This window comes from Leuciscus leuciscus (assembly GCF_965113295.1).
Source record: "Leuciscus leuciscus genome assembly, chromosome: 7".
NCBI lineage: Eukaryota > Metazoa > Chordata > Actinopteri > Cypriniformes > Leuciscidae > Leuciscus > Leuciscus leuciscus.
Window position 1 is genome coordinate 17,938,078 of NC_138731.1, and position 12,980 is coordinate 17,951,057.

General features: G+C 37.9%; 1 protein-coding gene across 2 annotated transcripts; it reads left to right on the forward strand.

Annotated features, from left to right (window-relative positions):
• Positions 1 to 2,380: 2,380 nt before the first annotated feature.
• u2af1 (U2 small nuclear RNA auxiliary factor 1) lies at positions 2,381 to 12,066 on the forward strand. Of its 2 annotated transcripts, none has more exons than XM_082175478.1 (8): positions 2,381 to 2,507; positions 3,027 to 3,114; positions 3,233 to 3,296; positions 3,416 to 3,465; positions 3,896 to 3,994; positions 5,719 to 5,852; positions 6,058 to 6,150; positions 11,716 to 12,066. In XM_082175478.1, exons 1-8 carry the CDS (start codon positions 2,464 to 2,466, stop codon positions 11,888 to 11,890), a joined length of 747 nt encoding a protein of 248 aa, XP_082031604.1. In that variant the 5' UTR covers positions 2,381 to 2,463; the 3' UTR covers positions 11,891 to 12,066. The 2 variants fall into 2 exon arrangements, with proteins under 2 accessions (XP_082031604.1, XP_082031605.1); XM_082175479.1 differs by having other exon boundaries at positions 3,419 to 3,465.
• Positions 12,067 to 12,980: the final 914 nt, after the last annotated feature.

Sequence of the window (12,980 nt, forward strand, 5' to 3'; positions counted from 1 at the left end):
ATGAGAGTGTATGTCGCGGCGGCGAACACACAGACATACACAAAACACAGTAACAGAGAAAAGGATATGTACGCCGGAAAGCGTCAGCAGGAACGGCGACTGAAGGCGGCGAGTTGTCGACCGGCAGCTTCAGATGCAGATAAATCCCGCTGGGTGCTTGAGTCAGACGGCGCGGCTTCCTCTCAGGATCCAGCGATGCGTAGCTCGCTGAAGAGATAAAAAAACTGACCAAACCAGCCTCTCGGGGCCGTATTTATAGCCCTAGCCCCACGGCGGGACATGACATTTCGGCGGGACATGACGTATTGGGCGCGAAGCACCCTCATTGGTTCTGACGTCATGAGGGGCCTCTATCGATAGGCTGGTGCAGTTGCCGCAGAGCAGCCTATGGGCGCGCGAGCTGTCTCGCCCATGTCTGCATGCTGCTGCAATGCGTTTTACATTATTGCAAAATTAAGGATAATTTTTGGCTTCAATATCTCGAGGAAAAGAGGTTTTCCCCTAGCGTAAGATATCTTACGCAAGTACGAGAGAACCTCTCGTAAGAGAACCCTCTGCTACATTATACAAGTACAACCAGATACACAAGCACATCCTTTTCAACATACAAAAATATCAGTCCCACCAGTTAACAAGTTAAGAGTTCTGCTTCCCACAGCTAAACAAGATAAAGCTTTCACACATACTGCCCTGCTAAAAAAAAAAAAAAAAAACTATAGAAACCATTACCGAAATTCTATTGGATTTAATGGTTTTCATGAGAATTTTATTGGTTGTAATGGGAATTATAGTGGTCTCTGTGAGTCTCTACTGATATGTGTTGGGTTCTATTGGTGGGGGCATTAAATCCTAATGGAATATGTCCCAAACACACTACAAAAAATAATTCTGTAGTGGTCTTTGGCCGAAAGCCAATGGTTCCTATTGGTATTTTAATAGAAACCATTAGTATTTCTGTGATGGTTTCCAACTTTTTTTAAGCTGGTCTGATCTTCTGTCCTTGTCTAAAGAAATAATTACACACACACATCATGCTTAATGTTTTATTATCAAGGTGAACACATGAAATTCATCAGTATCTGTAAAATTCACCTACATAAATGAGTTTCACAGCACTAACACTGTTTCAGCTTTGATCGCCTCGGTAAACACGTCATAAACGTTAATATATAAGCCTACTTGCATTGTATGGTTGTCAGCTTTGTTGCATTACATTTACTTCACCAGGAGATGGTGCTGCAATTTCTATATGAATGAAGCTTCGAGTAATGAACCATTTTCGACACAATTGTATCAGAAAGCAATAATGCTTCGAAACGCTTCATTTGGCCATCACTACTGCTGTCTGTCCCATAGAAGAACATGACAGCCAGCGTATGTTTTGGAACTATAGGGGCTTGCATGAACCACGTGACAGCCATAGCGGCGACATCAGAGAGTGTCGCAACTCTTTCTCTCTATGGCTCTGATCGAACCCATAAACCGATTTGTAAACCACTAACGAAAAATGTTTTTTCATTTTTCATTTTTCGTTCTTTAAACTAAACTAAAAAACGAATAATCAAGCTGGTTTTCATTTCTCTGTATTCCATTCCAAACAGGAAATGAAATGATCAAAAAGTACACGGACCTATAACTTACACCTTGGCTGAATCAGAAATCACCCTCTAAACCCTTAATCACTATTCCCTGTAGTCCACTAATACAGTTCACTTCAAGGAGTTGATGAAAACGAGTACACTGGAAGCAGGGCTGCCACTTTTGCATAGGCTACGCTTGCCTTAATTTAATAATAATCATTTGAAACTTGGTAAACTGGCAGCTCCAGTAGTAACGAAAATATTCATCTTGAGCCCTGACATGAAAACTAGCATATAAAACGTAATTAAACAATTAGCAACAAATTAAAAAGGAATTTTTACCTGTATGATCTTACGATGGACCAGCGCGGTTCGGAAAGAGGATGGGATGATTGATTCAGCTGCGGGCGCCATCTTCTGGCGAGACGCGGGGTTCCATTCAGCGCGCGACTCTCACAGTGCATTACAGGTATTCTCTAGCCGTCGAGTATACATCGGTTGTACCTTTTTTTACAGTCGATTGTACTTGTACACGTTAATGCGGTGCATTGTGGGATTGAATGAGTGCACTCAATAACGTCCACTGGTTTCGGACACCACTACAATGGCTGTCCCCTCAAATAGTGCCCTATTTAAAGTATAGGGGGCGATTTCAGGACAGACTGAATGAAATCACTTCACACTCCAGCACAGGAGGTGGCGGTATGCACATAAAAAGCTGGTATGCGACCTGCCAATAAATCCACAGAAGAAGAAGAAGCAGCGACCCTGCAGTTCGCGCTTCACTACACTAGGTGGCAGTACTCTGGCTCTTTGTTTTCCGCTTCTCTGTTCTTGATTCTCCAGTAGAAGAAAAAGCGCCCACCGCCTTTCTTTTTTCAAAATGGCCGAATACTTGGCGTCGATTTTCGGTACAGAAAAAGACAAGTAAGTATATATTCTTCCTAAAATATTGCGTGCATTTGATTATGATTTGTAATCGTATGCATTGTTACCAACCGGTGATAATGGGTAGAATATAAGAATATTTGCCGTTCCCATATCATGCCTCGTGTGGTTATCAACTGACCTGTTTGTCAACCTCGCCTCCAGTAAAACCATAATAATAGTAAATGTTTGTTTCACACAACAGAGCTTTCATGTGCTGAATAATCATTATATGTAAAAATGCTTATTTTGTGTATGTATTGTTTGTTTCATCTCGGCGTGGCTGCAGTGCGTCTCTCTTTCATTGTGTTGCTTGTTGATCGATCTTATTCATAGCAAAATCAAAACCTCTATATTTCCACATAGTTTTTGTAAGCTGCATTTGGCTTCTCGTTGTTTTGTATCTTAATACCTTGGAAAAGAAATAGTAATATGAACAGAAATCCAAACTAACTATCATGTTTGTGTGAACAAATCAGACCAAGTGTATGTATTTTGAACCTCTCTTGTTTTCAACAGGGTTAACTGCTCTTTCTACTTTAAAATTGGAGCATGTCGCCATGGAGACCGATGCTCTAGACTCCATAACAAACCCACGTTCAGCCAGGTATGTGCCAGTTTTAATTTATTCTTTTTTTTACAACAGAGACCCTTTAATGTAGTTCTGCAATGCACGATTCTTCTGGTAGATTTGCATTGTAATTCTCATTTGGGTTGTGTTTCAGACCATTGCTCTGTTGAACATTTACCGCAACCCACAAAACACAGCTCAGTCTGCTGATGGCATAAGTAAGTCTTGAATAATATACATCTTGCATGATATTCTGGAGTGGCACAGAAATGAACAGCCTCCAAGAGTTACTGAAGCCATTACTGTTTCTGGTTGTCGGTGTGTTCTTTTTTATCAGATGCTGTTAGCGATGTGGAGATGCAGGAACATTATGATGAGTTCTTCGAGGTAGGTGGTCTTAGTTTCTTTGAAAGTCATGTTGAAATAGAGTGGTGTGTGATGTCAGAAACCAGAAGTCTAGTTCGCCGCTGGTTCCTTTGAGATTTTACTTTGGGGTTTTATAATGGGCTTTTTCAGTTTATGAGTAATACAGCCTGTGGTTAACATAATGTGATGTTAGTTTGATGTTTTGTTCTACAACGGACACTGCACACACTCGCACCTCAAACATTCTTATCTAGTTACTTATCAATTAATTAATTACCCTTTAAATGTATTAAAATAGAAAACCGGTATTTTAAATAATCTTACCAACTTCAAACTTTTGTAACTTTTGTACAGTGTCTGATCACAACCATTCTTTCTAAATAATGGACACATTTGTTGCATCAGTTGTGTTTGTAGGCCATAAATCATTCTTTGTAAATTGTGTGTACAGGAGGTCTTCACTGAAATGGAGGAGAAATATGGAGAGGTTGAGGAGATGAATGTGTGTGATAATTTAGGAGATCACCTGGTGGGAAATGTCTACGTGAAGGTGAGAGAATTTACAGTACTGTCATGTCTATGTAATATAAATGTAATGTCAACCACTAAAATACACATGCACTCATTTCAGATCATTTAAAACGATAAAAACATCTATTTCTAAAACAAAAGGATGGTAAAACCGCAGTATACTCATTCCTGTGACCGCACATTGTTTATTATCTCTTTCCCCACCATTGACGGAAATTTCCGGCTTTCCGTTTTTTCACTGTTAAACGGTAGGAGGCGCTATTACGCATCTTCTAAAAGATTACTGAATCTCCTGATCAGAACACATGAGAAGAAGATGCAGAAACAAGCAATCTCATATGTAGTCATATGCCTATGTAAAATAAAGCGATCACCAACAATAAACAGCATATAAATCAAAAACTGCCTAACGTTACTGAATGAAATGTCGACCCAGGACAAGCTATAGGACTGTGTGAGCATTAGGGGTGTTGATGGACTCTATCTACTCCATCTGTGTTTTGGTCATCGTTCTGAATCCGATCTGAATGTAGTCTTTAACAAAACCGAGATTTTTCTCTGCTTTTTGCTCAATGTTGCATAAAAAAAATAAAAAATGCTGGCGGGGAAAGCATTAATGGTGTTTCGCACTAGGTGGTTCTAGAAACTAGCCACCGGGGTGGTTCCCGAGAACGAATTGTTCCCCTAAGAACGGCAGAGCCTGAGCACACAGCGCTCCCATTCTTGGTCTTCATTCGTTTACGATCTGTTTAACAATCCTGTCTGATACATTATTAGATAGAACTGTTATACAAAGAAAGTAGATGTAAATGAAAAAGTATTGCCGTGTGGTTGTTGCCCAATATCGCTAGCTAAGCAGAAATCCCATCTCTTAATTTAGTTCCCCCAAAAGGCGTTCCTAGAACTAAAATCGTTCCCAGTTCCTGCGGCGCGAACATGCCAAATAAAAAGTACTTCCGCCATTAATTCAAGGAACTATGAAATGTTCCTCCAGTGCGAAATCCCCTATTAGGGGCGGTTCTCAATAGAACCCTGACCAACTTTGGGGTCTCTAGGACCAACTCTAAAGCGCCACCACCAGCTCAAATCCACTTTTCAAATGGTAATAACTTAACTTTTGAATCCTTTGTTCTAGAAAAATGAAACTTGCTACACCTGATTCCTCTAATCATGCTGATCACATTCAGGCTGTTGACACTTTAAGACCTGACACGCATTCGATGTTCTCATAAATCTTTTGGTCATTTAATACTTTTTAGCTCGTTTTAGACAATAACAGGCATTTCGTCATAATTTTGTGTGGTTTTGTGCGTTCAAGTGCGAAAGAACTCAATGTGGCGCTGTGCTTCACAGACATCGCGCCAGTATATATTTGAGTTCTCTTTTGCATCTTGAATGAATGAAAGCACTTAAATAAATGATAGTGTGATCATATAATGTATCTCTAGCCCAAGGATGCCATAATTGCGTTAAATATTTTAAACGCGTTAAAATTAAAAATAATTCTCACAAAATTAATGCATTGATTTTGACAGCCCTAATTATTATTAATATTATTAAAAGGAACTGTGGAAAATAGTTTTTTTTTTTTTTTTTCATATTGGTGTTGCAACCATTGTATAAACAGTCATTTCTTTGAGGCTGTTATAATGTTTTATCATGGTTAAATGCATCTTAGGCTTTTTGCTTTAAAACACCCCATATTGCCAAGAAGCAACCAAAAACCTTTTTGTGTGTGTGTAGTTCCGCCGTGAGGAAGATGCAGAGAAAGCAGTGATTAACTTGAATAACCGCTGGTTTAATGGACAGCCCATCCATGCTGAGCTCTCGCCTGTCACCGATTTCAGAGAGGCCTGTTGTCGACAGTATGAAATGGGGTAAGTGACTAAACCAGCAGAAAGGGCTGCACACATTCCATAATACAGGAAAGCAAAGCAAGAAAATGGTATTGAAGAGTCCATTGTAACGCATTTCATCACAATGCCCTGTATGTTAACATAAAAATATCTCAAATACTTCACCTTTAAAACTTTACCTTTAAACTGCTTCACTGTGACTGACTGTATATGTGTCTTCCTGCAGAGAGTGCACTCGAGGAGGCTTCTGCAATTTCATGCACCTGAAGCCAATCTCAAGGGAACTCAGAAGAGAACTGTATGGCCGCAGAAGGAAGAGGTATGTCTATTTTTTAAACTCAAACGCATAAAGATTGTTACAGAACACTTGAGTAGATCTACTTGTAATCTTCACACTGGTGTCATCTGGCCTCTATAAGGTCTTGCTTCATTATTATCTGCCATAAGATAAAAGGTCCTGATATAAAAGCATATTAAAGCATACTGACTTAGCCTAGTTCAAATGTTTAACCCTGTGAAAACTGCCGTTTTTTTTTTTTTTTTTTTGTGAAACAAGTGACAAATAGCCAATTTTAAATATAGTATTGTTCACGTTTGGGGTTAATTTAAAAAAAAAAAATTTTTTTTAAATCTCTTGTTCACCAAGACTGCATTTATTTGATCAAAATACAGGAAAAACATTAAAATTGTTAAATATTATTACAATTTAAAATAACTTTTCTATTTTAATATATTTTCAAATGTAATTTATTCTTGTGATGGGAAAGTTGAATTTTCAGCATCATTACTACAGTTTTTCAGTCACAAAATAATTATAATATGCTGATGAAGAAACTTCATAATAATAATAATAAGTTGAAAACAGCTGTGCTACTTAATTTTTGTGGAAACTAAGATACATTTTCTCAGGATTCTTTGATGAATGGAAAGTTCAAGGAACAGCATTTATTTGAAAAAGAAATCTTTTGAAATAACCCCAATTCCACAGGGTCTCCGCGGATCCTTAAAGTCTTAAAAGGACTTAAATTTGATTTTTCAAATTTAAGGCCATAAAAAGTCTTAAATCATATTTAAAAAAAAAAATCTTATTTTTACTTATGAAAGGTCTTACATTTTAGATGACACTTTGACTTATACTTATCTAAATGCTTTCGAAATTAAAACTATCTAATTAGCGTAGGCCTACGTATTATTTTTTTATCTATCTTTGTGGATTTGCTTGTTCACGTGACAATTTCGCGTCACTTACGGCAGTATATTAGCCCACGTCTGTCTCCTGCACGCGAGAGGAGAGAAGAAAACCAGTAAATGTCAGTTCAGTTGTAAGTTCAGTCTTTATGTGCTTAGGAGTGTGCGATGTTGTCTATGAACTATGATGATATTGTATTTCATTGTTTTAACTATGTACGAGGCACTGCGAGTGCGAGCTGACATCGCGTTTGTCTCTCATGCTTACTTTCACTGCGTGATGTGTCAGTGCAGTTATAGATGTCCCCAAATGAGTTTTGGTCTTATATTTATTATCATATTATGTTGTTATATTAGAATATCACATGAGCAAGAGTGCCGTTTTCCTGTGCACAATTGCAAATGTGCTATTTATTTTATAAAACAGTTAAATTAACTATAAAGTTAACATTGTGAGTTACTTAATGAAGCCGTGGTCCGACAGACAGCGATGAGTTTTTTTTTTTTTACTGAAATCCGCGTTTGGAACGAATCATTTTTAATGATTCAATGAACGTTTTTCTGAATGAATCAGCCGTTTGAACAAATCGGTTGACTCCAACAACTCGCTTATTAAGACAGTGACTTGCCGCCACCTACTGGTGGTTTTAGTTTCATATTTAAAGTATCCTTTTATTAAAACGTTAAAATTATAAATCATTTCATATTTAAATATTGAATAGCTTTATTTATGCAATTGTAAATGAAGTGTAAATATAGTAGGCTAATGCCAGTTTTGATGCCGTCTGTGTCACCTCTGCACTGCAAGGATGGATTTTAATTTAATGATTTAATTTGACATTGGTACTGTGTTATTCTAATATAATTTAATTTGAATGTTAGAATTTGACATAAAAGGTGATGCATATCTCTAAATACGTTTAGAAACAATGTCCATATATAGGTGAAAATGCCCCTGGAAATCGATTTAAGGTGGAAAATATTGCCCCTTAATAATTTTAATATCGGTCACTACTGTGAACTGACCACTATAGAATATAAAAAATATGAATATCTTCGTGGGTCTGCTGTCAACAACAGGCCTAAACCAGCCGGGATACTAGGGCTGTACTCAACCAAAGAAAATCTTGGTCGACTGAAGTCCTGAAATTTTCGACAAAAAATCGACCAAAATCGACGAAAAATTATGGTAGAAAAAAAAACGTTAAATTAATTAGATGCGCACTGTACGCAGTACTTGGTAGCCTTGTTGTCCGCCTAAATGAATTATAAATAAACATAAAAAACTAGTAGGCTATTTGCAGTATATTAAATCATTTTTGACCTAATTATTTTGCACTGAAATGAGTCTGACACTCGAGTCTGTCGGCTCTGACAGCGTTGCATCACGTGCACCTGCGCAATATCATAGCTTATGATTTCCGAAAATAGTACTATGTTGTCAACTAGTGATATCATCACAAGAACTGTTGAGGAATATGCAACATAATTTAGACAATTATTTTTGTCATACGTTATAATAATAAGTTATAACTGTCAGACACTATCATTTCACCGTGCATGTCCTCGCACCGAGCGAGGCTGAACATGAGCTCAGCTTCGCAGCTGAGACACGAATAGACTATTAACTTAAAGCTTTTACTCTTAATAAACACAAAAGGCACGTCCACTTTAATAAAAAAAGAATATTTATTAAACAAACCAGATCAAGAGCAGAAACGAAATAAAGTGCATAACTGAAAAATAAACCATCCTAGGCTCAAAGCTAACACAACCAACAGCACAGCGCAATTGCGCATTAGGCTCCAAATAAAAAATAAAAAAGTTAGGTTATCACACTAAAACATTGAAATATGCAAATTCTGATATGTTCATATAGCCTACTCAAAACAGACAGGGCAAGCTAACGCAGACAAGTGAGCTTACCACTTTTAGATGATATGTCATGTTTGTCGTCGAGCTGTGGAAAACTGTTGCTTGCAAACTTTGCATTCGACCTTTTTCCTGTTATCAATTTTAACAAAATGCTGCCACACTGTCGATTTCTTTGTTGTTGACATGTTAGAAGAGGACTGACTAAAACGCTCTCACAATTAAATAAATAATATTCAGCATCAAACCTTCTATAGTTATCGCTCTCTCTTGGGTTGGGCTAATCCAAAAAAGGTGAAAACAAGGGGGGTGTTCTGAAGACAGACTGTTACAGTGAAACAAGGGTACTCTAAAAACACCCCCATTAGCAGTTAGTGCTTTCCACCTGATGAAATGAGCGCGCCTCAGCGCGGCAAAACTGATGAAATAAACACGGCAAAACTGATGAAATAAACACGGCAAAACTGATGAAATGAACGCGGCAAAAAATCGACCAATCAGAATTTTGGTCGAACCAGAACGTATCGACCAATTAATCGACTAATCGACTGGGACAGTACAGCCCTACGGGATACCAGTACAAAAACACAATCAGTAAAATATAATCTAATTATTATCAACAAAACTTTGAAAATATATAGACATATTTTTGTCAATATTGCGCACCCCTTATGTACGGTATTCATTTTGATTTCTTCAGGTCTTAAAAAGGTCTTAAAAAGCCTTAAATTTGACTTTAAAAATTGTGCAGATACCCTGTTCCATAAAAGTTGGGACATTTTGTAAAATGTAATAAAATCAAGAATCTGTGATTTTTGTTAATTATCTTTAACCTTCATTCAACTGACTAAAATACAAAGAAAAAAAAAGCCAAATTAATTTTATTTTGTAAATATAAACATTTTTGATTTGATGGCTTCAACACACCAAAAAAAATTAGGACAGGCAAAAAAATGAGAATATCCAAGTGAAACTGGCTTAAAAAAAAAAAGAGTGGTTTTCTTGGTAATAGTTTGAAGGGTATTGTGATTGCTTGCAAGAACCGAGATGCTCTTTTCACACTCAAAGAGTGTGAAACATTTCTCAATGCAAGATGGCAAAGTATTTAGGTCTTTCATCATCTAGCATACATAATATTGTTAAAAGATTCAGGGAATTCAGAGAAATCTCAGTTTGTGTAGGGCCAGACAGGAAACCACCAATGAATGTGTGTGACCTTTGAACCCTCAGACGGCATTGCATGAGAAACCATCATGCTACTGAGTGAAATATAGCCACACGTGCTCATGAGTACTTTGTAAAACCGTTGTCACTTAAGACAGTCTGCCGCTGCATCAGGGAATGCAACTTGAATCTCTGTTAACCAAGGAGAAAGCTATACATCAGTTCTATGCAGAGATGGTGCCGAGCTCATCTTAGATGAACCAAAACATAGTGGAAATGTGTGCTGCGGTCAAATGAGTCCACGTTTCAGCGTACTTTTGGGAAAAACGGACATCGAGTTGGACGAAAGGAACCATCCAGACTTTAATCAGTGACGGGTGTTAAAGCGAACATCTTTGGTATGGGTCAGTGCAAATGGTATGTGTGACTTGAAAATGTGTCATTGGAAGCAAGACAATGCCTCATTCAGCATGTGCTACAACAGTAGAAACGGTTTTGTAGACAATACACCATAGGGTGGATGTGCTTGACTGGTCTTCCTGCAGTCCAGATCTGTCTCCTACTGAAAATGTATGGCCCATCATGAAAGGGAGAATCAGACCATGACGAACAATGAGAATCTTGAGCAACTGTCTTGTATCAGGCGAGAGTAAGCAAATAAAAACACTTGTAAAACTGCAACAATTAGTATCCTCAATGTCCCAACTTTTCTCGAATTGGGGTTATATTATAAATGTATTTACTGTCACTTTTGATTAATTTAATGGTTACTTGCTGAATTAAGTATTAATAAAAAAAAATCGTATTGACCTCAAAATTCTGTACTACGGTGACCGGGAGGGGACATGTTCGGTTCACTTCGTTTTGTCATGGCCACAACATATAAACTCGTGGGAACGTGACATTAAATCATGGGAACGTCATAATATCTTGTGGGCACGAGATTGTATGTTGAGGGAACGACATCCGTTTCTCGTGGCTACCAGTTTTATAACATGTGGGAACCGAATCTTCACACGAAGAAGGCTCCTCCTTTTACCCCAGTCATAATTTACTTTATTTGTTCATTTAAGTTTCTCATTTGTTTTTGTTTATTGCCCTAAATGGGACTTAATTCGTGACTTAAGTATTTCATTCAAGCCAGCAAATTTCCGACGAAAAAGCCCATTCAACTTAAGAATGAATAAATATCTTTAAATGACATTCCTAATTCAAAGTAAAATGTTGTATCATCAGTCATCTCCATCTCCGACTGCTGTACATACAGTATTGACCGGTGTGGTACCCTCAACATAACTCGTGGCCACGAGAAATAGATGTCGTGGCCATGAGAAAAATATATCGTTCCCTCAACATATGATCTCGAGGCCACCATGACTTTACATCGCGTGGCCACGACATGATGTCGTCGTTACCTCATAAAAATTATCTCATGGCCATGATTTATCACGTTCCCACGACTTGATATGACATTCCCATGAATTAATATCTCGTGGCAACAACAAATCACGTTCCCACGAGTTTATATGTTGTGGCCATGACAAAACTAAGTGAACCGAACATGTCCCCTCCCGGTCACCGTACTGTACAGTATATGTGGTAGTGTATAAATGAACAGGTTTTTGGTCTCGTTGGTTAATTTATTTTCTCTCCTACACAGGCATCGCTCCCGCTCACGTTCCCGTGAACGCCGTTCTCGTTCTAGGGAACGCAATAGAGGAGGCGGAGGCGGCGGTGGAGGCGGAGGTGGAGGAGGAGGAGGAGGAGGTGGCGGAGGAGGAAGAGACAGAGAGAGACGGCGGTCAAGAGATCGAGAACGCTCTGGACGATTTTAAAATTTCCTTCTTCCTTCTTTCTTGAAACCAACATTCAGTCCCCAAACCCTGCCCTGTTCCTCTCCTGATGAAATGTGATAAATGTTGAATTTATTTCCTTCCCTGATTTCTTTGTCCTCCCATCTTTTTATTCAAGATTTGTTTGCTTTTCAATAAAAAATACCTTAGTCATTTTACTTCTTTTCAGTAGATATATTCTATTATATGTGATTTATATACTGTTATTTTACTGTGTTTCCACTTGTACTTTTGAAAGCAGTGGTTAGTGATTGTTTCTTGATTTCTTAACCCTGTGATTTAATATTTTTTAATTTAGCAGAATTGATAAAGCTGTTCTCAAATTTGCTGTGATCTTCTCAACATAAGATTAATGCATGTTGCAAAAGCTGTTTTAATGGCAGGAAAGGGTGACATCCACATAACAGATAGTATCAGGTCACACAACAAATGGCCTTCATATTCATAACAAAACCGCATTTGGATTAACTAACACGTCAATGATATGGTAATTTAGTCCTACTATTTAAGAGGTAAATGTTAAAAGTTCATTTAAGGAATGTTTCTTTAAAGGTACTGTACCTGATAATTTTTTTCTTCTATTTTGGCAAAATGGTTTAAACCCTAAATAATATATTTTAAAAGCAATCATCTGGGGAAAAAAAAAAACAGGCTTTAAGATGCCATCTATTGTGTATTATAGAGGGTTGTAATAGATAAGAAGCTCTTGCCCGGGAAGGAAATTCTTGGCCAATAACATGCTCAGGAAAAAGGGGGTTGCCTATATTGAATTCTGGGACAAAAATTGTAAAATTAGCGAGTACATCATGAATCTATTTTCCAAACCGTGTTTTTGTCTTACCCTGAATCACCTAAGTGATGAAAAACATAAGTGTTTACATTCGGACTATTTTAGACTGTTTCGGGTTGTACTGCTGCGGAAGTAGCCCAGTACCTGCGTGACTCGTCATAGACAAACAGAGAGAAGTAGCTCCGGCTACAATGTTCCTCCGCAAGACGCATGCAGTTCTGTTTATTAACCGCTAAGCGCCAAAAGCTATCCTGCAACTAGGCTTTTTAAGTGTTCAACGTC